This window comes from Acinonyx jubatus, chromosome D3, assembly GCF_027475565.1.
Source record: "Acinonyx jubatus isolate Ajub_Pintada_27869175 chromosome D3, VMU_Ajub_asm_v1.0, whole genome shotgun sequence".
Classification (NCBI taxonomy): domain Eukaryota; kingdom Metazoa; phylum Chordata; class Mammalia; order Carnivora; family Felidae; genus Acinonyx; species Acinonyx jubatus.
Window position 1 is genome coordinate 66,818,190 of NC_069392.1, and position 25,995 is coordinate 66,844,184.

At 52.1% G+C, this 25,995-nt stretch overlaps 1 protein-coding gene across 11 annotated transcripts in view; it reads left to right on the forward strand.

Annotated features, from left to right (window-relative positions):
* CTIF (cap binding complex dependent translation initiation factor) overlaps positions 1-25,995 on the forward strand; it is a 292,743-nt gene that overhangs the window by 139,090 nt on the left and 127,658 nt on the right. For all 11 annotated transcript variants that reach the window (XM_027068933.2, XM_053205574.1, XM_027068927.2 and 8 more), the window contains one exon: positions 19,750-19,826. In XM_027068933.2, coding sequence (XP_026924734.1) covers positions 19,750-19,826 — 77 coding nt within the window. The remainder of the gene's footprint in view (positions 1-19,749; positions 19,827-25,995) is intronic.

Here is a 25,995-nt window from a genome sequence, read left to right on the forward strand (position 1 = left end):
AGACTTGAGATCTCAGAATGCTCTTGTCCATGCCCACCAAATGGAACCAGAATGGGATGGGATGGGATGGGATGGGATGGGATGGGATGGGATGGGATGGGATGGGATGGGATAGCATAGAATAGAATAGAATAGAATAGAATAGAATAGAATAGAATAGAATAGAATAGAATAGAATTCCCTCCTTTGAAAAGTCTTTCTTGGTGCTCTATTCCTCCACCTTCTAACAGGTGCTCATCTCCCCAGACCTGGTTAGAGCCTCCTGTCTGGTCATTCTGCTTCCCTGCTGCTTCTCATACTGGTCTGTCCTCTTCAAAAAAATTGTCAGAGCACCTTCACCCAATCTCTTCTGTCCTCTCCCTCCTTGACCCGAGAGGCAGCATGCAGCTCTCCACTGGCCCATGAGACAAAATCAGGAGCCCTCTGCTGGGCATCTGTAGTCCCTGGAATCTTCCTCCATGACCCCATCCATTCTGATCACCCACCACTTCCTAATTGTTGCCCCCAACTGACTGAGACCAACCTGATTTTCCTGTCATTTTATCCTTTTTAAAAAAATGTGAGCTTGTTAATTGTGTGACTAAATGTGATTTTCTACTTTTGTAAAACAACCATTTTGACCTCTTCTTTCTGGTTCACCACCATTCATAATAGACCAGTTTCCTTCTTGCCTCAGTACATGGAATCCTGCCCCCTGCCTCTCTGCCTCTAATTCTTCCATCCCTTAGAATCTCTCCTCTCTCCCTTCCCTTAAGAGGTGTTCCCTGATTACCCTGCTGGGACATTCTAGAATCTTATCTTTCTCAGAACATGGTACCTTATGGCAGCACTTGACGTACTTTAATGACATGCAGATCCAGGGCACAGGCAGATTCTGACTTAGTAGAGCAGGGGTAGGGCCTGAATTCCTGCATTCCTAACCAGCTCCCAGGTGATGCTGATGATGCTGGTCCATGGACCACACTTCACGTAGCAGGATCTTGTAACCATGGTTCCCGTGTTGCATGCTGGAATCACCTGAGAATTTTAAAAGAGATCCATGCAAATCTTCCACCCTTAGATATTCTGATTCTCTTGGCACAGGATACAACAAGGGCATTGAGATTTTTTTTTTTTTTTAAATCTTCCCAAGTGATTAAGGTGTGCAGTCCAGTATGGGAACAACTGCCATATTATATAGTGTGAATATAGCTAAGCCTATTATAGATTTCATCTGTGCTTTCCTTAGCTCCCTGCATAGACAACAATCCCGTTTAAGACAGGACTTGGTCACTTTTTTTGTTTTGTTTTGTTTTGTTTGAAGATTGATTGACTGATGATTGATTATTAGGCTGTTAGCCACTTTTTTGACGATTAGTCAGTGTTAATAGAGCACATATTGCCAGTAGGGAACCATACTAGATGTCAAGAGGGAAACAAATGAGAAGGGCTTGGATTTTGCCAGGTGAAATCTATACAGTGCCAGCCTTGGCCGAGGGTGACCTGTGTGGCGGGATTTCAAGGGCTCCGGACATGTTTCCTCCTCATCCCTACCCCTGAGGGGAAAAAAACCAAACAGTACCTCCCTGGCTCACTTATTCCCAAAACACTACCAATATTTTTTTTTTTCTTTTGATCTAAGGCTGTAGTTCTCAACTTGACCACCCTTTAGAATCACCTAAAGAGCTCTTAGAATCCCCAATGCCTGGGCTGCACCCCACACCGCTTGCATCAGAGCCTCTAGAGTGGCACCCGGCCATCAGGATGTCTTAAAGCTCCTTTGGGGCTGTCAATGAGCTGCCTGGGGCTGGGAGCCCTGGACCTCAGGTTTTTATTGATTGAAATGTAAATGTAATCCATTTATTCGCCTCTCAGGGGATTGAGTTTATCAGGGCCTTCCCTGAAGACAGGTTCTAATAGCAGTAAGGGGAGTCTACGGCCATACCACCCTGAACGCGCCCGATCTCGTCTAATAGCAGTAAGGGGAGAACATGAGGAAGCTGGGAGCCTGTCAAGCTCATGAAGTCACCACTGAGTGGGGGGGGAAAAGGCCCAGATGGGGAAGAGAAACTGTTGCAAAATGCCTCCCTAGGGTTCATTAGAGCAGGGATCCGGCCCACTACCTGTATTTATAAATAAAGTTTTATTGTAGCACAGCTATACTTCTGTGGCTACTTTTTCTATACAGCGACAGAGTTGAGACCGTATGGCCTGCAGAGGCTAAAATATTTACTCTCTGGCTTCTTATTGAAAAGTTTGCCAACTCCTTCTCTGGAAGGTTGACCCTGCATATACTCCCTAGCTGCAGTTTTTGTATCAATACAAATGCTCAGAATTTTATTTTTTATTTTTTTTGTGTCTTTTTTTTCAATATATGAAATTTATTGTCAAATTGGTTTCCATACAACACCCAGTGCTCATCCCAAAAGGTGCCCTCCTCAATACCCATCACCCACCCTCCCCTCCCTCCCACCCCCCATCAACCCTCAGTTTGTTCTCAGTTTTTAAGAGTTTCTTATGCTTACAAATGCTCAGAATTTTAAAAACCACTTCTTTGTAATTTTTTAGTTGCTTTTAAAACAGAGCAGGGGCATCTGGGTGGCTTAGTCGGTTCAGCCTCTGACTTTTGGTTTCAGCTCAGGTCATAATCTCACAGTGCATGAGATCGAACCCTGTGCCGGTCTCTGTGCTGACAGCACGGAGCTTGCTTGGGATTCTTTCTTTCTCTCCTTCTTTTTCCGCCTCTCTCTCTCTCTCTCTCTCTCTCTCTCTCTCTCGCTGTCTCTCAAAATAAATAAATAAACTTAAAAAAAAAAAAAGGAACAAAGCAGAGTGTCCTGATAGATGTCTGAGAATAAGTCCTCGTTGTGCTGAGGTATGGCTCTCACTCAGCCTTGGGGTGGTGGGCCATGGGTGGCCGGGGCTGCAAGCTGCCACCCTCTGTCCCCAAACAGCTTCACTGGGTTACCCCCACGTGCTGTTCAGATGTCACCGTCCCCCCTATGGGCTGCGCGCTGGGGAGATTGGGAGCCCCCACATCGAATCCTGATAGACGGTAAGGGTTTGTACAGGCTGCCCATGGAGGATGGATTCTGGGGAGGGGCTGCTGGAAGCAGAGACTCTACAGACGGAGAGAGGCGACGCGTCTGGGAGCTCTGTGACCAGAGCAGGAGGCTGGCCGGGAAGCGCCTGAAGCCCGCGCTTCAAAGTCCTGTGTCCAGGCTCTCGTGTTCCCCTCCATTCCTTCTTGAGCCACCACTGTGCCCCTGAAAGTAGGTCAGATCGCTGTCTGCTACAGAGACATGGAGAGAAATAGATACCAACTAGGTCATCATAGCTGCTAGCACCCAGTGAGCCGGCCCAAACCAATGGCTGCCCAAAGAGTCGCAGAAAGACTCTTTTATGTGTCAGGGAATCCTTAATGGCCACATCCACACAACAAAAGGTCAGCCCTGCTTTCTGGGAATGGAACAAGTAATTGAATTTCTGAAATGGTACATTTCCTGTAGTCAGAGAGAGGTACAACCCACGTCCGTAAAGTATTCTCTTAAAAAAATTATGAAGTTGGAGGCAATTATGTCTTTTACCAAAGATCTTTGCAATAGGGCTCAAAATTTCCTAGTGCAGTTAAAATGCAGTTCCGTGCAGGAATGTTTTTGCATGCAAGCAGCTTGGAAGGAATTCATCTCTATCTATTGATTTCCTATCTTTCTTCCTAATTGGAAACCTTCATAAAACCATGTACCTTGTACATTTAAAATTCTGACAACACACTTGTCAAGGTCCATTATTTTCACACGGTGCCGCTCTTATGAATATTTAGCTTGGCAGCTTGGCTCTTAGTGATTTAACTTGGAAGGGGGGAAAGGGAAGGAGCAAGGTACCTCCAGCACGGCTCAATCATAGCAGCCCCGTGAATTTATGCTTTTGACACTGCTGGCTGTCTACAGCACGACTCCAGGGAAAGCCGTCAGGGGGCCGACCCTTTACACGGCTTGTTGTAAACTGTGCTCATCATTCGTTCATTTTCTCATTCCGCCATCAGATGCCGTTGAGTGCCTGCTACATGACAGTGGCTGTGCACGGTGCATTGGGATTGGAAACTGGGGGTCCACACTGCCCGAGCGGTGCAGCCCCGCTGAATTCTGCATCGGGTCTTGCTGTGGTTGATGCGGGCTCTCAGATCTGCTGCTCTCCTGGGCACCGTGTATGGTCGCATCCTGAGTCTCTGAGTTAACATCCCACTCTACTGTGCTTGCGTTAGGTCTTCTATTTAATTGAGTTGATCCTCTTTTTCCTCTCCTGTGGAGAGTGTATAATAAGAGTCCCCCGCTCTCAGGGTCGTGGTGAGGTCTAAATGAGCTAATAGATGTAAAACTCTTTGCTCCATATCTGCCTCAGTATTATCCTTATCATAGCTCACAACGCTTGCAGACATAACTAAGTTCCTTCTATGGTAACTTGTTCCTTCCGGGCCAATGGAATTGCTCACGCAGTGGAAGGGAGTATATTTATGGGGCAGGACTGGAGGGGAAGGAAAGCCTTTGCAGGCTAGCTTCCCCCCATTGTTGGGCTACCTCATCCACATGGGACTCTGCTCAGAGATGCCCTTGCCTCACCTTGCCATTTTCTTTGCTATCTTCTTGCCGCCCGAGGTAGCCTAAGAAGTAGCCAGAAGAAGCCGCTGCAAACAGACGAGGCGTATACAGGCAGGTTTTTCCACACGTGCAAGCCATCTCCCGAGTATGTTCTCCCCTTGTCCTCCTCCCCAGCTATCAGTGTCACCGGTCAAGTGGAAGAATCTCATTGAGCACGTGCAACATGCAAGATGCTATTTTGGAAGTAAAACTCTGACATGGAAGGCAGGACTCTGAGGAATCTCCTAGCCTTTGCCTACACTGTGGTCTCAGATGTGGCTCAGAATTCAACTTCCCCCCAGCGCTTCCCGCCAAGCAGAGAGCACAAACCCAGAGCAGAGAGCTGGGGCTGAAGGCCATTCTGGAATCCATGACCACAGCCCAGGAGGGGCCATTGAGTGGGACCTTCTTATGAGTGCCTGACTCCCGGTCACAGTTTGGGCCAGCCCACCTTAAAACTGCCGTGTGCAGGAGAAGCCTTGTTTTGAGCCCCTAAGGAGACCATGCCCCCCTCCTTGGACCCCCGCAGCCCATTCTTCCCTCTGCCCCCCTGTTCCTGGGCTCATTTCCCTGGCTCCTGTTACTTGTATGACTTCTGCAGACCCGTGTTCATCCCCTGGTAGATAATGGCCCCCTCTCAGCCTGCCTGGCCTCAGCTCTGTAGACCCAGGGTACTTTTGGACCCTTCTCATTGCAGGCTGGTCTGGGCATGGGCACTTCGTGTTCAGGAAATATGTGTCTGAGGACTGGCCAGAGGGGCTTCTGTGTGTCATTTCATTTGCTTTCTAACGTCTCATTTAACCCTCACAACAGGAGGCATGTTTAAGTTCTCCGTTTTAGAGCATCAGAGACCATGGCTCAGGGGAAGGAAGAGAAAAGACCTACTGCCTGGCCAGACTGGCCTCTGGTCTTGCACACAGGATGGGCTTGATAACAGGGGGCGTGGGCGCTTGTAACAAACTCCGGGGCCTGTGGAGTTGAGTGGTGGGCACCAAGCATCCATAGTGCCATTGTCACTGTGCAGGCCAGGGAACGGCCACCTTGGTCCTCAGAGAGCTTACAGTCTAACCGAGGGCTGCGGGATCTGAGTCTTTGTATCTTCTCCAATTCTGAAGGAGAATTACAATTACAGGTCGAGGGCTGGGGGAGCCATGGAGCATCCTGGCTTCTTACAATGCAGGAGAGATGACCCAGTTGAGGGCCACAGTCTGTAGGCCCTGGGTCACCTGTGCATGCTACTGTTCCACAGTGGGTGGAACGAGGATGGCCCAACACTGGTCCACCCAGGGCCATCGGTCATCTTAACTTTTCATCCAACAAGGAATCATGGAGGACTACAGTATCGAAGGCACTGTGGGGCACACGAAACCGAAGGAGACATGGCCTCTGAGCTCCTGAAAGTTTGTAGCATGGTTGGGGAGACAAGCTTGTAAGCAACTGTCTAGTCCATTTAGATACCAGGATGGAATGCTAAGAAGCGAAGCAGCTTGTCCATTGTGCTGTGTGTGACCAAATGGATTCATTCTCATGGGAACTAGGTTTGGGTTTTCTGGGCCTGGACGTTTATGCCAATGGCAAATTCGGGACAATGTTTTAGGGGTGAGCGAAAGTGGGGAAGATGTGGTGTGGCAGGCAGAGGGAAAAGCCTGGTTCCAGAAACGTGTGCAAGGGTGGGGTGGCAGCGTATGGAGCAGGGAGGAGCGAATGCCCCTTAAAGATCAGCCATCAACTATTCTCCAGTCCGCTTCCAACCCCAGGGCAGGAACCCGGGTCTCCTGGCCCCCAGCCCAGTGCTCCTTTTGATGCATTACCATAAATAGAAGCTTAAAACCAGTTCGCAGGACCAACAGTGGGGAGGGGTGGGGGGTACGGATGGGGAGGTGAGGGCAGCGATTAAAGCTTTTCCTCTTGGTGGGCTCCTGATCTGACACAGGATATGGGGCAGTGAGAGCCTGAAGATTTCCTTTGTCCACGGAACTGGTTGGAAAGGCCATGGCTGTGTCAAGAATACCGGTCATGTGACTAAATCCTGGCCCTCGAGTGGGCCACACAGCCCCACGGCCCCAAATCTGATCCCTTGGACCCAGCTTGTGCACACCGATCTTCTTCCTTATGCTGGGGGTGCCTAGGGCCTGGAGCTGTATGGCACTGGAGGCCGACTCTTTGCTCCTGAAGGGCAGCATTGTGGGAGATGTTGCCTTCTTTAGAAAAAGGAAGACGGACAGAGGGAAAGGGAGGAAACATCCCTGAAAGCCTCATGGATAAAGGGAACAGCGAGTGAACCAGCTGTCCTGGCCCGGTCTGTTTCGGTGGCTGGGCGATCCAGCAGACAGGGGTCACCCTTCTGAAATCTCCTGTCCCAGGGAACAGTGTGCCTGGCAGGTGAAGCTCCGAGTATGTTCTGGGGAGGCAGCTGCAGCATGAGAACTGCTGGCAGCTCAGGGCTCTGTGCTTCTAGGTCAGTGGGTGCTCACCAAACTAACTGCATTATTTGTGTCAGTGACTCAAGGAGGGTAGCACGGTGGCCCGGGAAGGGGAGGGTCAGCGCGCCAATGACAAAAAGTCCCCCGCGTTCCCTTCAGAAATAAAGCCAAACAAAACGTGATTGTGGCTTGATTCAATGCATAAGCAAAAAGGGAAAGAGTTTGCATTGCATGAACGCTTGCCTTTCACACCGGGGAGGTCACGGTCGCAGCTACAGTCCGTGACATAAGCCAACACAGGTAAGCCAGAGGTTTTCCCACTGGTCTTTGGCAAAATGAGAAAAACGGTTGAGTTCACAGTGTGCCTGGGGATTAGGTTCAGGTGAAAAGGACCCATCAGATTCAAAATTATTCTTGAAAACCCCTTAAATTCCCGGGAAGTTCAGAACACTTGGTTGGGGGCACATGCCCTGTATGGTATTGTAGACGTGTGTGTGTATCTTGTGGCCTACTGTAAAGAGGACATAAGCCGCATAGAGCATTTTAATTTTATTTCTTTGTAAGTATGCATGGGTGTAGACAGCACCTGCCTGAGACTCTGTACAGAGCATCCCGTAGGAGAGTGCGGTGCCTCTCATAGAGCTGAAGCTAATCCACGTGAAGGACCATCTTGTACTTTAAAGTCATGTCCCTTATGAAATAGCAGCTGGGACGTCCTTAGGCAGAGTGAAAAGTAACAACTCCCCACTGTTCAATTTAAGCTTTACTGGTTTATGGAATTCACAATGCTGGGAACTACTAACCTAAGCCTCCTACTTTATCTCAGTTAAAGAAACTCTTTAGCTTTGTGTGTGGACAACTAAACAGAAGGAGAGTCAACTCTTTGCTTTTTTTCTCCTGTGGAGGACACTGGCCTCGGCCTTGACTCTCTCTCAGCCTGTCGACCCGGTCATGCTGGTTGGGCTCCCGTGTCACTTTCTGAGAGAGGCCTTTTCTGATCCTCCGGTTGAAAACATTACCCTCTTCGTTTTTGTTGGATTCCCCTCCCGCCCCCCCCACCCCCACCCCCACCCCACCCCCAGCGCACTTGTCTCTGGTTAAATCTTTTTCGTTTTAGTTGCATTCTGTTGGCTCTCCCGTTCCCCTTGTGGGATGGAAACCCTGAGCTGTGTTTCAGTTGGCTGTTGTATCTGCAGCACCTTCATCAACTCACAGCACCTCAACCAAGAAGTGTCCCGTGAATGAAGGAAAGAGCGATGGATTCCTGAGGGAGGGATCACACTTTGGCCTCTTGCCCCCAAAGCTAATGCTGACGCTACCCCTGCAGGTTCTCAGTCAAGACTGAGCGCAGAGGTCGCTCCCTCCCTCCCCACTCTCTCCCTGTGCGTCTTGTCTGGCCTGGCCTCTCAGATGTCCTGTGAGCCACCTGCAGCCCAGTGGCCTGGCCAGCCTCTCACTAACCACTTCTCTCGGGTTGGAGTGGCAGTTGACTGTCTACACAGGGGAGGCTGAGCCTACGGCAAGCAGCACTTCTGTGCTTTGAGAATGTTCTGTACACAGCCAGGGAGCTCAGGGAGCGGTTGGCTGGGGGACACAGGCGGCCACATTCTAGAATGGCATTCCCGGGGGCTTGGGCTGCTGCTTCCCGGCAGTCTCATGAGGGACATGGACAGAAAGGCTAAAGAGGTCTCAGGGGTGGAGGGCTTTCCTGGCGCAGGGGCTTGGGGTGCAGATGGGGGCATCTCACAGACTGTGCCAGAGAAAAGAAGGCGAAGAAGGTTGCAGAGGATGGGAGGGAGGGTGGGCAACTTGGGGAAATCACCTGCCCCACGCCAGGCCTGAGCAAGGCACCTGAATATCAGATAATTTTATTTAATTCGCACAACAACTCTCTGAACTGGGTGTAACTCTTTATTGTGGCCATTTCATAGATGAGGAAATTAGAAGCATAAGTAAGGTAGGTATCTACCCAGGCTTCCACAGTAGGCAGCAGTCATGACATTACACTGGACCAACGAACTCCTCGTCCCAGCCCCCAGTCACGTTGCTGAAAGACCCCCGAGGCTGGCTCGGCAAGCCCTGGGATGTGGGCTCTGTTGCTCTGGGGTGCTCCTTTGTCACAGCCTTCTTACCTGTACCCCCCCCACTGCCCCCAATATCTGACCAGCCAGCCCTGGCCCACCAGTGCAGGGGGCAGGAGAGATGAATCTTTCATTCACACGAGGCCTCCCCTGCACAGTGGAACTCACCCCGGGATCTCAGTATCACAGGTAGAGCTGGTTTGGCAGGTGGGAGGTGGGGGGTGGGGGGGATGCGGGCACAGGTGCCCTTACGCTGGCTGAACCCTGATTCCTGCCCCTTCGTATGATGAACCGCACCAGAGTACGTTCAGCAGAAGCAAGAGCAGAGCCATTAAGGCATACTTCCTAGTAACTTGCACTGAGACCGCCATCTTTCTTAGGCAGCTTCTGGGAGCTTCCAAGTCTTCTGGTAACTCAGAGGGTAGCCTCAGGCATTCCTTCCTCTAGGCGGTCCTTGCCACTAGCGTGTATCCTTGGTGTATCTGTTCTTCCTTGCAGCCCGTGGACTTCTTTGGGACACAGACAGAGTTTCTTTACATCCGTGGCACATGGTGTGGCCACAGAACACAGCGGCCATCTCTGAGTATTTGCAGAGTCTCAATTTTCTTCCAGAATCCATTGTTGCTTCTATTCCCAGGATGGCTTTTGAACCTCCCCAAGTCCAAGACGCTATTCACAAACGTGACAAACGTCCCCACCTCTCAGAGACGGCCACTTCCCCGCAGAGGCCAGAGCACAAGTATTGCTTTGTCTTCCCTGGAGCTTGCTTTATGGAGTCTTTTGAGGATTTGGGTCTCATCTCTGTCAGGAGCACACCGCTGAGTTAGGGACCAGAACTCAGGCTGTATGCATTTAAGCTCATTCAGGCAGTTTTTCTGGAGGCCGCAGAGCATACATCGTGCCATTTCCCCCAGCCACTTGTCCCGTTCCATTTCTTGCACATCTTCCAGTCTTGGGTCTGCAGCAGCCTGAGGTGTTGCCTTTTTCAGTTCAGCGGGGCTCCCGGGACCTTCCGTGAAGGTCCCTCATCAGGAGAGGGGAGAGCCCGTGTCCGCTCCAGCTCCATTCTCTTGTGGCCACCGCGAGACTGTGCATCGGGAACTGCGCCCAGACGACTGACAACGGTCCTTGAAAACCCAGCCCCTCAGGAACTGCTCCCTTTACGTTTTATACCGTATAATGTAGAGAGTTCTCAACCAGTGTTCTGTTGGTTCCTGCTTTCTGTCCTTTGCGTCAATGTTCTCACCCATCTTTTTTCCTTGTCATTCAGAAATTATCAAATCAACGTCATTTGTATTTGCAGTTGCCCCTTGGGTTACCAGTGGGAAGGGGCGGGGATGGTCATGTTTCCTTTCCATGACTTCACCGATATAAGACCAAGTACAACATCATCTATAGCTACCTCGTGCTGAATCGTTTAGGACTTTTTTTTGGTTATAAGTGATAGAAACCCACCTCAAAATACCTTCTTATTTTTTTTTTCTAAATTTTGTTTGGTGTTTATTCATTTTTGATAGAGACAGAGCACAAGCGGAGGAGGGGCAGGGAGAGAGGGAGACACAGAATCCGAAGCAGGCTCCAGGCTCCGAGCTGTCAGCACAGAGCCCGACGCGAGGCTCAAACCCATGAACCACAAGATCATGACCTGAGCCAAAGTCAGACACATAACTGACTGAACCACCCAGGTGCCCCCATTAAAGATACCAAGGAGAGATCTACCGGCTCATGCAATCAAAGGAAGGCTTAAATAGTCATGGCAAAGGAGGCAGGAAGGTCAAATATTTTCATCCTCATTTTCCACAAGAAGGAGGAGAGGGCTGGAAGAAATAACTGCCCAGGTTTAGCAACAGATCCAGTACCCAGGTTGCCTGAAAGGTGTGTGTGGTTTATTAGTCAGGACTCCCTTGGCTTTTATGGTGAGAAACCCAACTTGAAGGAAAGGGGAGGGGTGGGTTTTATTGGCTTAGTGCATGCAAGGAAGGTGTGCACAGGGCAGCGATCTAGCCTCTGTCACTGCAGTACCGCTCAGGCACAGACCCCCAGATTATGATGAATGCCATGGGCTCTCACCCCAAAGACCACCACAGGAAAAGTGTTCATGTGCAATGGGGGGGGTGGGGGGGGGTGGGGGTGGGGTCAGAGACTTCACTAAAACCTGCCCGGAGAGCCTCAGTTAAACTCTTCCTCTAGAAAAACGTCCAGTTCCTATGGAGCCAGCATCGCATGGTATCTAGAGCAAACCTTTTCAGAACAGGTGGAGTTGAGGTGCACATTTCAGAGGGTGAGTAGGAACTCCAGGCAGGGGTGAGTCCCGATGGCTCAGCCTCTGGATCTCATCCCTGCCTACTTTTGTCTGTTTTGTTACACTGGGACTCCAGCTAAGGTATTGCATTTTTTACAAGTCTCTGCTGATTAAAAAAAATAAATAAATTGAAAGAAAAAGAAAACCACACATTTAAACATGAGTGAGCCTGTCTGCCCCTCACCTTTCTTTCTAAAACCAGTCGGCTTCTTCTGAATAGCCGTGCAGCCTAGAGATTCCAGGAATTTTAGAAACATTACCTGTTTATTTCATTGGACGTGACCCACACATCCTGCCCACGTGCCCACAGCAAGACCTTGGTAGGATAACTTCTTAGAAGCTATGAAAAAACATGACCCCCCGCAGGAGGAAGGCTCCGCTATTGAGACAAGCTCATTGTCAAGGGAGATGTATTTGGTATTTTTATGGCCCATTACGTTGCCAAGTGCTGTGGCTGCTTTGTACTGTTTGCCCTCGGGATATCTCCCCGAGTTGGGCTGGAGATGGGGGGAGCCTGGGAAGTCCCGAGCTGGCTTGGCCAGAGGGTCTGTCCTGCCTCCCTGGGACTCCGGCTCCCTGGGCTTGCCCGGTGGGCACGGCAGAACCAACGTCCAGCTTTTCTTCTGTCAGACTATGGCTGGGGCCCTCCACCTGGAATCTTCTGGAAAAAAGGAAGCCATCAGTTTCCATGTATTTTATAGCATTCTTGCGAGTGACAGGAGCCTGGAGGGGCCGATTAGTATGCAAGTTCGTGAAGAAGAGGAGACGGTTCGTGGTTTCCAAGAGGCCAGGGTGGAGGGTCCACATCCAGGTGTGATGGGGCAGACAGGTGTGGCACTGGAGAGAGCAGGGCTGGAGTACAGGGCCTACCTCCACAGGAGACTGGGGAGAGCACCTCCCCGCTGGAAGCCTCCCACTGACGCCTCACCTGGACCAGGGTCCTTGTTCCAACTCGGGTGTTTCATGGTTCTACTGCCTCCCAGTGAAGGCTATGCAGTTCCTGCCAGGTCTTGTGCAGTCTGGGGGACCCTTCACACAGCAGGAGGAAGACTCTCGTACTGGTATAATGCTCTCTCTCTCTCTGTCTCTCTCTCTGCAAAGAGCTGATGTGTGAAAGAAAGATAACAGACGTGGGAGAGTTTGGCTTGGATGATTTCTGTCAGGCTCAGGTCTGAGGTTAGTGGCCGTGGGCCAAAGGTCACAGGAATATCAGAAAAAATTTCTCTGAGGAGAAAGGGGGCATGGGGTTCTGTGAAGTGCGTACGTGGTTTCTAGCTTCCCTGTCCCTCCCGTCTCCCTGGTCCCTGCAGGGGTGCCGGAAGGTGGGGCTGGGCTGGGAGGTGGATGCACCCTGCTTGTCCTAGGGATTCGGGTCTCTCCTCATTGTGAAGCGGGGGTCTGGGCAGCATCTCAGGCTGTTGGTTTGGTGGGAGGCTAGACGACCCCCTCCGGACTGGCACAGGGCCTGGTACTCCAGCCCTGGAGCAGCCTACCCCTGTGGGTTATGGCCCCGAGGGCTCTGGAGTAGTACAGGTGGGGGGTGATGTGACCTCTGCCGGGGAGAATCAGATGGAGAGGACAGGGTGCTGGGGGACCGCACTGAGAGGACCAAGCTGTGGACACTCAGGGAGCAGATGGGAGAGGCCATCAGGCCAGCCTCACACTATGGACCTGTGGCTGGGACTGTGCTGTGGGATCTGGATGAGAGGGCCGGGAGTGTTCGAGAGCCACCATAAGTACGGCTAACTGGGTGATGTACAGAACAGACATTTATTGTCCCACAGTTCTGGAGGCTAGAAATCTGGGATGGAAGCATCGGTGGGACCAATGCTCCTTCTGAAGGCTCTGGGGAAAAATCCTTTCTTGTCACCAGCTTCTGGTGGCTGCCAGAGTCATTGGAGTTCTTTGGCTCAAGCCGTGTTGGTCCAACACTGCCTGCATCTTTACATGGCCTTCTCTTTCTGTGTCTCTTGTGTCTCTGTGGCCAAATTTCCTTCTTCTTCTAAGGACACCAGTCATTGAATTTAGGGCCCACTCATCCAGTATGACATCGTCTTCACTTGACCATATCTGCAAAGACCGTATCTCCAAATAAGGTCATGTTCACAGCTCCCTCCAAGGTTAGGACTCCAGCTAATCGTTTTGAGGCACATAAATCTACCTGCTTAAAGGGGGTAGAAGAACCATCCAGATGGCCCCAAGCCAGACATCAGGAGCACCAGCCCTGGCCCTCAGACTACCCTGGTGCTTCTCTGTCTGACCACAGTGCCAAGCACATCTCCACACACTGCTGTGATGCTAACATCATTGGCCAGCTGACAGAGGTCATAACATAGCTTCTAGTCTTCTCATGTACCCCTATCAAACCCCTAGGGCTCAGCGTAGGTACCGCAAAGGCTTCCCTGACCCTTCTTGTAAGCAGGGTCCTCATTCCTTCTTCTGGGCTGCCAGAGGCATCTGTCCAATGATCCCCTGACCTCCAGGGCCAGAACTGAGTCTGTTCGTTCTAGTATTCTCCATCTGATGCACCTGGCACATGGTGGGCCTTCGGCACTGGTTGCGTGAGAAAGAACCAAGGATAGACATACGGGTGGGTGGGTTTGACGGACGGATGTCAAGTAACAGAAGTCTTCCCTGGCCACCCCACCCCCGCCCCCGCCGTGCTCATGCCCTTGCCACGCCTTGTTCTGCTCCGTAGTGTTTTTGTCAGTTATCAGAGCATCTGCTCACCTGATGGTCATCTCTCTGCTCTCACTAGACGTGTGCTCTACACAGACCAGCATTTGGCCGATTTCTTTTTCACTATATGTGCGGTGCCTAAAACGGCAATTTTTACAGGAAAGGTGGACGGGAGAGCTGGTGGGTTTTAGGATGGGGGGAGGGAGGGGCGCCTGTAGCCTCGTGGAAGTGTGGCACTGCGAGCACAGGGTCAGTGGGTCTCAGGGCCGAGGGCGCACACGCTCCTCGCCTGGTGTGTTTGTTTGGCCCTCCCTTGCTGCACCCCAGACCCAAGATTTGTTTGTCTCTACTGGCCTCTCAGGGCAAGGCCCGTGCACTCCCAGCCTGGGGCCAGCCGCTCTGCTGGGCCTGCCTTTAATCCCTTGGAAATACCGCCCTGGGTTGTAAGTACCCACCTCAGCCTACCCTGGAATGGGTGGATTTTATAGAACATGTTTCTGCAACCAGAGCCATCAGGCACGGCCCTGCAGGGGGACATATATACACCACTGCTGATCTCCGAGTCAGGCGTGTGTGCGTGTGTGTGCTTCCCGTGTATTCTGCCCGTGCCACCTGTGGAAGGAGTATTATCTTCCCTCCGTCCCTGGGGAGGCTTGGTTTCTATAACCTACTTGTCTCCCAGGCCCATTTACTTAGCAAACGTGGTCAGAGGGTAGAGAGAGGGGATCTGCAGCCAGGTCTCAGAGCTAGGGGAAGAATTCTCATGCAGAGAAGTAGAAGGAGAGCAGGCAGGGCCTGAGGTGGTCCAGGGTAACGCTACGGGGTCTCACGTGACTCGAGACTGATGAGAAACACCAAGCAGCTGGTAAACCAGAAGGCCGTGCTCTCACTTGTGGGAGGACTGGGGAGGGAGTGTCTCCTACCTGGACTGACATTCATATGAGGCTCTTTCTTTTTCTTTTTGTAATGTTTATTTACTTATTTTGAGAGAGAAAGAGTGTGAGTAGGGGAGGGGCAGAGAGAGAGGGAGAGAGAGAGAATCCCAAGCAGGCTCCACACTGTCAGCTCAGAGTCCAATATATGACTCGATCCCACAACCCATGAGATCATGACCTGAGCCGAAATCAAGAGCCAGACGCTTAACCGACTGAGCCACAGAGGCGCCCCTGGGGCTCTTTCAAGGCATAGAATGGAAGGATTTGTTAAATAAGGAATTAGAGCAGAGACCACTGTTTGCTGTTAAAGGATAATTCTAAGAAGCCTGATAAATTTCCATTCTCCACTTTAGTGATATATTCTGAAAAGCAGGGAGGGAACTCTGGTCCAAAGCCGAAATATCATATCCCCTGGCCAGGCCTGGAGATACCAATCCCCCATGCTCCTTTCCAGATTCTTTATTATTCACACTTGTCATTGGGTGCCTCTTGCCTAGGACATGCTGCCCTTTGCAGCCCTCTCTTATATAAAATGTTTCAGGGCAACTGCTTCCTGGAGAGTAATGGAGCGAGAGGAGCATGTTCCATTGTGGCTGGATCTTTCTTGCTTGCTTTTTTAAAAAAAAATTTTGTTAACATTTATTTATTATTGAGAGACAGAGAGAGACAGAGCATGAGCGGGGGAGGGGCAGAGAGAGGAGGAGACAGAGCATCCGAAACCGGCTCCAGGCTCTGAGCTGTTAGCACAGAGCCCGACGCGGGGCTTGAACCCACAAACCGCGAGATCATGACCTGAGCCGAAGTCAGACGCTTAACTGACTGAGCCACCCAGGCGCCGCTCTTTCTTTTTCTTTTTAATTAACACTTGCTGTCCCCTCTCCCCAGAACATACTGCCCCCGGATTTTCTTCCCATTTTTTAAAATTGAGGCATGATTTACGTACCATAAAATTCACCCTTTTGAAGTGTACGGTGAGTTGGGTTTCTTGGGGTGTTGTTTTTTTTTTTTTTTTAGTATATCCTCAAGGTCACACGTGCAACCATCACTCCTGTGTAATTCCAGAATATTTCCATCACCCAAAGAGAAACCTGGTACTCATTCACAGTGACTCCTTATCCTTCCTCTCCCCAGCCCCCGGCCACCACTCATCTACTTCCTGTCTGCACGTTTGCCTATTCTGGACATTTCATGACAATGGAATTATACAATACTGGGTTTCGGTGACTAGGTTCTTTCCCTGAGCATGATGGGTTGTTGTTTCTTTGGAGGGGGGGTGGGAGTTGTTTTTTTGTTTTTTGAGAGTGAGAGAGAGCCGGGGAGGGGCAGAGAGAACGTGTGTGAATGTTAAGCAGGCTCTACACCCAGCATGGAGCCGGAGGCACAGCTTGACCTCACAACCCTGGAATCAGGACCGGAGTCAAAATCAAGAGTTGGGACCTCAACCAACTGAGCCACCCAGGTGCTCCCAGCATGATATTTTTAAGGTTCATCCATGTTGTCACATGTACCAGAACTTCCTTCCTTTTTGTGGCCGTATAATATTCCATTGTATGGATATACCACATTTTACTTATCCAGTCCTCGGTTAGTGGACATTTGGGTTGTTTCCAGTTGTGACTCTGATGAGTAAGGCTGCCATGAACATTCGCGTGCCAGCCTTACCTCTTGCCGGTGAGTAGAGAAGCTGGGCTAACCCGGATCAACACTGGCCTGATGGCAGATGTGGGTCTGAGCACAGATTCTCTCTTCTTCCGCCGGCCACCTATTTTCCCCGATTGACCCCAGTCACCCTTGTCTTGGAGGGAGTGTGGGCAGCATCTTGAGTTGTGTGGGTCACTCAGTGCCAACCACCAGCCTGAGAAACAAAGTGGCTGATTGAAGAGAGTCCTCCAGTGAAGCTTGTATAAATACAATATGTCCTGCTTTGTGCAGGAGCTCCTCAAAGTCCTATGTAAGTGCCCCAGGGAAGGTGGCTCTCATTCATCGATTCACCAACATGCCCATAGCCAGGGGCTCCAGGTGGTCTTGCGGGTGGGACCAGTCCTCCCTAGCCCCAGCCTGGATTGTTCCTGGAGAGGGAAGATTTCAGAAGTGCAAGACTTGGTTCTATCACGTGTTTTTCTCCGATTTCTGGCCTCCTGCTGGTGCCTGCCAGCCTCAGGCCAAAGAGAGCTCTCCATCCTTCTCCATTCTTCTCCGTCCTTCTCCAGCTCCACACCTGGGTCACCTCCCTAACCTGAGCCTCCCACACCCTCCTCTCCTGCAGACCACCTCAGACAGACTCGCTGCCAGGGCTGGGGGCTCCATGAGGAGAGGGACCAGAACACCCTCGCTTGCTTTGGCCCCTCAGCCCTGAGCAGAGTGTCCGGAGGATGGGAAGGTGATGAAAGTGATGGTGACAGTGGCACCACTGGAGACACTGAGGCATACTGCATAGCAGGCACTAGTCTGCCTTCTTTTCTTGCTTATCAACCCATGTAACTCCTGCAGGGACCCTAGGAGGCCGATGCTATTATTATCTCCATTTTACGGATGTGGCAAGTGAGGCAGGTGGAGGTGAGGTTATCTGTCAAAGTCACAGAATCATCCAGCGCCAGGAGCTGAACGTTCACAGTGCAGCTCCAAACCCCATGTTTTTACTCTTATATTTTCTACGCATTCACATACTTCGGAGGAGACAGGTGGATGGACACAGAGGTCACAGCAGGGGCTTCATTAGAAGCCTCGAGGGGCCCTGCAGGTCCTCTGGGCCACTCTGAGTTTGGTAGAGAGCTAGGACTCCAGCGGAGGGTGAGTCCCGAAGGCAGCTCCCCACTGTGTGTGGATGAGAAGGGCGGGATGCAGGCCAGAGCCCAGGACTCTGAAGCCCAGACAGGGGAGGCCGCACCTTCTGGGCTCATGGAAGGCCCAGGGTCGCGGACAGCTCCGTCTGCCCGGCCTCAGAGCTGAGATCCCGATCCAGGCTGCCAGCTTGAGAGGGAGCCTCGGCTTCCTTCCATTGTCTACGTGGGGCACACCCAGTGTGTTCCTACAGTGACCCCAGGCCAGGAGGGAGGGAAGGGGCCAGCCCGGAGCTGGGTCAGGATGGGAGAGGGGAAATGAGAGGGGAAGACTTGGTGTTTTTCCTTGTTTGTGTTTTGTATTAAAGAAAAGCAAATAATATCCTTTGAGAAAAACCATTAAACAAAGCACATCCTAAGGCTGCACAGGCCCATTGTGGCCGCCTGGAGCCCGGAATTCATTCATGCTCTTTGGCCGGATTGTTGGAGGCAAGAGACAGGGTAGGAGGGAGGGACTGTTATTACAATAAATGTTGAAATGTGTCCTTCCCTCCTGGGACTCCATAGGAGGCTAGGCCAGGCATCCGCGATGCCAGAGTCCCTGTGTCCTCCCGAGCCTGTTCCCTCTTGTCCTCCCACTGCCGGGCCCCGGGAAGCTCCTTGAGACTGGCCAGAACTGCCAACATCCACCCCGCACTGGTTGGGGACTAAACCCTGAGAAGGCCTCCCAGTGAGGCCATCCACTATGGAGCCTGAAACCAGAGGGCTGCTACCATAGAGGCTCTGGGCCTCAGTCTCCCTGTCTATAAAGGGGGGGGGGGGGGGGGGAGTATATGGACTCTGGCTGACCACTCTTTTTAAAACATTTTTTTTTTAAGTTTTTATTTATTTTTGAGACAGAGACAGAGCATGAGCAGGGGAGGGGCAGAGAGAGAGGGAGACCCAGAATCCGAAGCAGGCTCCAGGCTCCGAGCTGTCAGCACAGAGCCCGACGTGAGGCTCGAACCCACGAACTGTGAGATCATGACCCGAGTCGAAGTCGGACGACCAACCAACTGAGCCACCCAGGCACCCCTGGCTGATCACTCTTAAACACACCGAGACCTGTCACTCCCTCTCATCCTGTGTGTGCCTAGGGCTGGCCTTCAGCCCAGCTTCAGCAGATAATTCTGCCTGGGGCTCGGCATGTGCAAGATCAGCCCCATGTTATAAGTCGAGGGTCTTTCTCCAACCTTGACGTAGATGCATAGCTGTTGTCCTGACAACACTATACAAGAGACCATCCTTAGGATTTTTCCCAGTTCAGAGTTTAAAACAGCATTTAACTATTTCATCCTGAGTACTCCCCGGGAGTGTGAGGAATGAGGGTCTTGGGTCAGAATTGCCCGGGCTGTCCTGGGCTGGCGTGAGACAACCCGGGTCCTAACCCACTCCCTCTTTGTGAGGCCCAGGGTTTGCAAGGGGCTGGGTCTCCTTGTCCTCTCAATGGCCCGGAGAAGTTACTGACATTCCCACTGTGTCGGGAAGCTGAGAGAAGTCACGAGTGTTCAAAAAATAACTCCATCATGCAGCCGTGAATCCGGGATCTGGTCCCCGCTTTGTTGCTAATGCTCTACAAGACCTTGAACTGGTTCACTCACCCCTCTGGATCTCAGTGTCCTCGTCTGGAATTTGAATGACTGGATATGACAGATTCTAAGGTCTCCTTTGTGTCCTTCTAATCTTCGGTTCTGTAATTACAGCATCATTGCCTGGTGGGAAATGGATTCATTCTACCATTTTCCATTTTTCAGTGTGGATTTGGTGGTCGGAGTCTAGTCGTGCACTCCCGATATCCTTCGTCACAGATGTCGTTATCAGCAGTTACGTGCGAGAAGGTCTTTGCCGTCTTTCCCAAGTTACTAACGATCCCCCTTCCTCCCACATGATGCAGGGCTACCACCCGATGCCCCACGAAGTAGAGATCGCCCACACGAAGAAGTTGTTCCGGAGGAGGAGAAATGACCGAAGGTAGGAGAGACTCCGTCAAGAACTCTGGGTTTTCTGTCCTTGGCCAGCCGTCTGTAGCTCCGTCGGTTCTGGCCTGGGTTTCGCTTTCCCCAGTGGCCAGCTGATACCTGTGAGGTGAAGCAGGTGGGTTGGGTACCAGTCGGGAAGCAGGGGGTACACTTCTCTGGGCCGGCCCAGGGGGTGGGTCCCTTCAGGAGTCCAGGGCAGTGCAGGTTGTTATGCCCCCTCGGGAGGAGAAATGCTCTTTCCCCTAACCTTACCATAACGATAGCAGTCCTCAAGGGACTGGGTCCCAGCTGACATATGTTCTGAGACATGGCCTCCAGGAGCTCACAATTCCAAGGGTTTCTGTCCCGCGTGGTGCTGGGCTCTGCTGTGACAAACGATATGCAGATCAGAAACTGCACATGCACCTGCTCTCTAGCACCCAGACACGCTCACTCACACTAAGGCAAAAACCAGGGTCTCCCTGCAGTTCAGAGTGCTGGGTGACAGCTAGGGGCCAGAAAACCTGCCACGAGGGGCGCCTGGGTGGCTCAGTCGGTTGAGCGTCTGACTCTTTGATTTTGGCTCAGGTCATGATCTCACGGTTTGTGGGTTCGAGCCCCACATCAGGCTTTGTGCTGACAATCTGGAGCCTGCTTGGGATTCTCTTTCTCTCTCTCTCTCTCTCTCTCTCTCTCTCTGCTCCCCCCCACCCCCTTCTGCCCCTTTCCCAGTTGCTTTCTCTCTTACTCTCTCTCTAAATAAACTTAGAAAAGAAAAAGTGCCACGAGGCAGCCCTGGATACATAAGCAGCTGAGGCTAGGCGTCCCAGGAAGGCATATGCCTTAGTTTCCTTGCAGCCTCTCTCACATGGAAAGGTCTTCATGGTATATTTCAAATGGAAAACTCCAGGTACCGAGCAATGTTTGGGGTCTGTGGACATTTGTAATAAAGCCGCATTAGAGTAAATTTTTTTGTTTGAATATGCATATATTCCTTCTGGCTGGAAATGTAAAAAATAAAGGAAGGGAGGGAGTAAAAGAGAAGAAGGATGGGAAGGAGAGAAGGAGAGAGCAAAAAGGCTTCTGCCTAAGGAACTAAAATGAGGTGTGTTCCTCTATGGGGAGTTTTTTCGTGGATAAAAGTGATGGCCTGTGGTTTTACCTTTGATGAACACCGAATGTCGTCTGAGAGCCAAGGAATAGTCCAGCCCTCATCTCTTGCTAAGAAACGAGAGGGGCCTGTTTTCCTCTTATCCCTTGAAACTAAGGCTGTGGCTGACCAGGGTCCCCGGTGCCTCCCTCCACACGTGGGCCCTGACCGAGGAGTGCTGGGTGGTGGCCACAGCTCCGGGCGAATGGGGCACCGGGCACCCAGAGCTCATCATCAGCTGGTGCATTTGGTGGGTGTGAGGCCTTCGCAGAGGACAGTAAGCATACAACTGACTAGGAGGAAGGCCGTCTAGGCTTCGACATCAGAACCACCAGGCACGTCACGTGGCTGCAGGAAAAGGGGAAACTGAGCCAGGAGAGTGGGACCAAGCCCTAGTCCAGGCTTGACCAGACCAGGGCAGGCTTATTTCACTGTGGGTGCTGCCTTTTTGCCGTAGCTGCTTCACAGAGGCTAATTCCTGGTTTCTGGCTTCCTGGCGGAGGGAAGAAGTTGGGAGCTCCCCCTAAAAGGGGATTGGGGTTCTCTGGGGCCGGGAAGGGATCAGGGAGAACAGAGACTTGGTGGCCCTCTTCCCTGCCGCCCGGTCCCAAGTATGTGTGCGGAGGTGTGTGGAATCCCCAAGCTTCTGAATGAAGGGTCACCCCCTGCCCGGCTCCGCTCCTTCGGGCCCAGGCAGCGGCGGGCTGATGCTCAGCACCCATGTCGGCCCCACCTCCGCTCGTGGCCCCGGTCGCCTCGCTCCGCAGCAACCCCCCCCCCCCCCCGCCCTCGACAGTGGCAGGCCTCCGGAGAGCAGCGTGATCCGGGAACGTAGGAAGAGGGGAGTGGCACACACACGCTGGGAAGCCGACCTTCCGCTGAGCCCCACTCGTGTTAACAAACGTCTGGGTTAGGTCAGCACACCTCGCAAAGGATGTGGACCCGGGACAGGGTCCAAAGCGAGGCAATAAAGATGATTAAAGGGATGGAAAGTATGTCCTGGGAGGAGAGGCTGACGGGACGAAGCAGGGGAAGAGCATGCATGCCAATAAAGTCATGAGAGATTTACACGGAGGGCCCGGAGCAGCTGCCTCGCGTTCACAGGGACCGAAACCAGAGGGAGCTAGCCGGAATGGAAGAGGGTGTTCAGCTAGACCACACACGGACTCCAGGAGTAAACGTCTTGACCCTCAGAGGGCCCATCTGCGGGTCAGGACGGCAGGGAGCACCAGGTGGATTGTGTGGCGCCCTGCAGATTAGAGCGGGATGTCTGCGTTCTACCCCAGCTCCCGCGGGACGCGATGTGGCCTGTGCCCCTGCTGCTGGTCACTTCCAGTTGTGGGAGTCTGAGGCGCGCGCCCCGGAATTCGACACCGGATGGGCATTCCGCCTCCTCCGTTCCCTCCTTCTGTGACCTGGGCAGTTGGTTCGTGCCCCTACTTCGTCTTCTGTAAAATGGGTCTACTAAGCGGGAGGCTTGAACGATCTAATCCTTGCAAGGCCCCTGGAAAGCCTTAGCGCCAGCCCCCTCTTGGGTCCGAGGTACGTGGGAACCACTGTAAGGAAAGGTGGGGAGCTGGCGGCAGCGAGGGTGGGCCGTCACCCGTGATCTCCCTCGTGAGCCCGGGGAGCTTTGCCCTGCATGCTCTCCAGGATCAGTTTCCTTCTCCTGCATCCGCTTCCCCCGGCAGACGCGGAGGGAGGGTCCCTTCAGCGCAGCTGTCTGTGGACTCTGCTCCCACACTCCATGGGCTGCTGCGAGGCGCTCTGTGATTACAATTGAGCTGCGAACGTCTTGTCCTCATTTTGCAGAAAGCTCCAGAACGGCTCATGGGTTGTTTTTTTTTTTCCCTTAAAAATGTTCCCCAAACTTAAAACAACTAGTAACCACTTGCTTCTTTGGGGACGCTACTCAAAGATGTTTGCTGATTTCAGAAAAAATTATGCATTTCATGTTATGAACGGACTAAATGAGCACTTCAAGCGTTCCTCAAAGAGCAACATGCCTCAGGTGCCCTGTCCCCACCCACGTTGGCCACCTGCTGCCTGGAGGAGGGCCTGCCAGCTTCCCCTCCCCGCCCCCCAGGCGACCCACCCCTGGCCACGGGTGCAGGCAGAGGAGCGGGCTCCCAGAGGGCTGAGTCTTGCCCACGCTGCTGACCTTGAGTGAGGTCTCACCTGCCGGGGGCGCAGGATTTTCTCCGCACCTCCTCCACCCTGCTGCGTTTACAGAGATGAACAGACTGGGGCAATGAACAACTGTCAGGGTCTGCCCAGGAAACGGAGGAGGGTCCTTTGGATCAATGGTGGTAGACAGGAAGGGGAGGGAGCAAGATTGGGCAGAGGGAAACGCTGAGTCTGGGTGGGGAGTTCTGGCCCTATGGGGGGTCGCTGAAGTTGAGGTGATTCAGAGCTGTCCCAAGACGGAGTGAAGGAGCAGGTCTGTATACCCCTGTCCGCTGGTCGTTGGATAGAATTGCCACAACTTTAGGCTGGCAGCTCTTATCACCCAGGGCAGTCTCTATAGGGGCTGATAGCTTGGGGCGGGGGGCGGTGTCTGCTCCGGCACGTCCAGCAGCCGAGGGGGTTGAGTGCCCCGTTCCTGAAGGGGGGCCTGGGTGGCACATCACCCTGAATGCCCCAGTGAAGCAGTACCTGCCTCTCCTACTGGGATTGATGGAGGGGCGCTCTGTGCCACATCCCGTGCTCCAGAGAACACCAGAGAAGTGGCAGGCTTGGCCCCTGCTCTCCAGGGGCTTGCGCAACCCTCTTTGGCTGTTGAAGCCACCGGACTGCATGTAGAATCCGAGCGTCCAAAGAAAGGAGCCAGCAGGAGGTGACCGAGGAGTGCTTCCTGGAGGAGGTGGGCGTTGAAGTAGCCTGTGAGACACAAGGGGGATTTGGAAGGGAGACCGGAGGACATCGGGAGGGAAGGAACGGGAAAGGCGCAGGGGAATAGGTGCGGGAGCCAGAAGCCGCGCCACAAAGCTCCCTAGAGACAGAGGCAAGAGGGTGGTGCTTATGGCAAGTCACCACCCCCAACGGAACTAAATCGAAGGGAAAGGCCGGAGCTCCTGGTTCCTGATGGGCCCTGGCCCGGGGTGCTACAAGTCTGTGTAGACACAGCACGCTCCAGAACCGGACCTCCTAACAGGGCAGGACAGCGAATGCAGGCACTGTCTTTCCGTCGCACGCTGCCCTTGCAGCCGGGGAGACAAGAGAGCCGGTCTCCAACTTAATCTGTTTCATTAAGTGAGGTCTGAGAATGGTTAATTGACTCCATGTGCAAAGCAGACTTGGAAGGAAAAAGAAAAGAATGCCGTGGTCATCCAGCCAGTGTCGGATGGCCCTGCTGGGCTAGGGGCAGGAGAGCGAGCTGTCCCCACACTTCCACATATGCCACCCCCTCCCTGGGTCCCCAGGTGGTGCAGTCGGGGCCGCATCCGGGACACCGCAGGGTGATTGGAGCCTGAATGCCCATGGCTGTGGCCTGGCGTCCTCTAATTGTAGGACCAGTTAAGACTCTTATTCCTTCTTCCCTTTCTCTGCCAACATGTGCCCCAGCCCTCCCTGGGTGCCAGGCTCTTTCCCTAGGGACAGAGTTAGTGTCAGCCGTCAGATTTGATTTTGCAAGCTCTCTGTGACATCATCTAGGTCACTGATAAAAATGCACAGGACCTCTGGAATTACTGGCAATGGATATATAACTTTCTAAATATACTAAAATCCTGACTTATGTAATTTAAAAGGATAGATTTTTGTTATAGAATTGGCATACCAATTAAAAAATTGTTTAGAGGAACTTAGAATCTATGAGATTCTTTTTTTTTTTCTAGTATGAAATTTATTGTCAAACTGGTTTCCATCCAACACCCAGTGCTCATCCCAACAGGTGCCCTCCTCAATACCCATCCCAGGAAAGAGTGATGTGGCAAGCCTCTGGAAATACTCCTTGAATCTTGAATCTTGATGTGTTCAGGGTTCCCCAAATGTATCAGGCAAGTAACCCTTTCAAAAAAGGAAGTAAATTTGCTCTGGTTCATGTGAATCTGTGCTAGCTATCGGCTACATCATTTTTTCCAAAACATCTGTTTGGGAATCTCTTGGAGAGACACGATATCTATGCATTTTCTGCTTTTTGAAAATTGGAACTGTAAGCACACAGCTACAGCACTTTGTCTGTCCTCCAAGATTCCTCAGACGTGTGCCGGGACCCCTTAGGACCTCAGTAAAGCATTCTCTTTTCCTGAGCAATACCACTCCATCCCTTGGGCAAGAAGATAAGAATTCAGAGCACCTGCCACTGCCCCCCCCCACCCCGCCCCACCGCCTATAGGCCCTGGACATCGTATGGACACTCCAACAGGGTCTGCCTCTCCTGGCCCAGCACTTATCCTCCGACAGAAAGCAAACCTTTCTTTCAGCTACGCCCTTAATTTTACATCATTAATCCTGTCAGCAACCCCATGCTTCCCTCCTCCCTCTCACTCAGAATATGAAATTATAATTTTAGAATCCTCACTAATCCCCCTTAGGCCCCCTCTGCGACACATTCTGATGACTACCCCATGCTTTGATGGTCATCACTGACTGCGGGCAACCTCTCATTCCATTCTGGAATCACTGATCCCTCCTTCTCACTTCTAGGCTCACAGGCAAGGACCCTGGGGGTTCCCTGGGCCTCTTTAACCCCCTTTCCTTCCGGCCAGGAACAGATTAGGAATTAAGTAGTTCAGATCCCTGCATCTGTCCATCAGCTCACGAGTTGTTAAGTTAGCCCGTTTGGAAGTACCATCAGTCCTCGTTACTTGTGGATTCCATATTTGCCAATTTGCCTACTTGCTAAAATTTATTTGTAACCTCAAAATCAATGTTCAGTGGTCCTTTCAAGGTCATTCATGGGCATGCCCGGGGCGGGGAGAAATTTGAGTGGCCGAACATGCACATTCCCAGCTGGTGTCAGACGAGGAGATGCTTTTCACGATCTCTTTCGTGCCACGATTTTCACATTTGTGTGCTTTTGCTGTTTAAA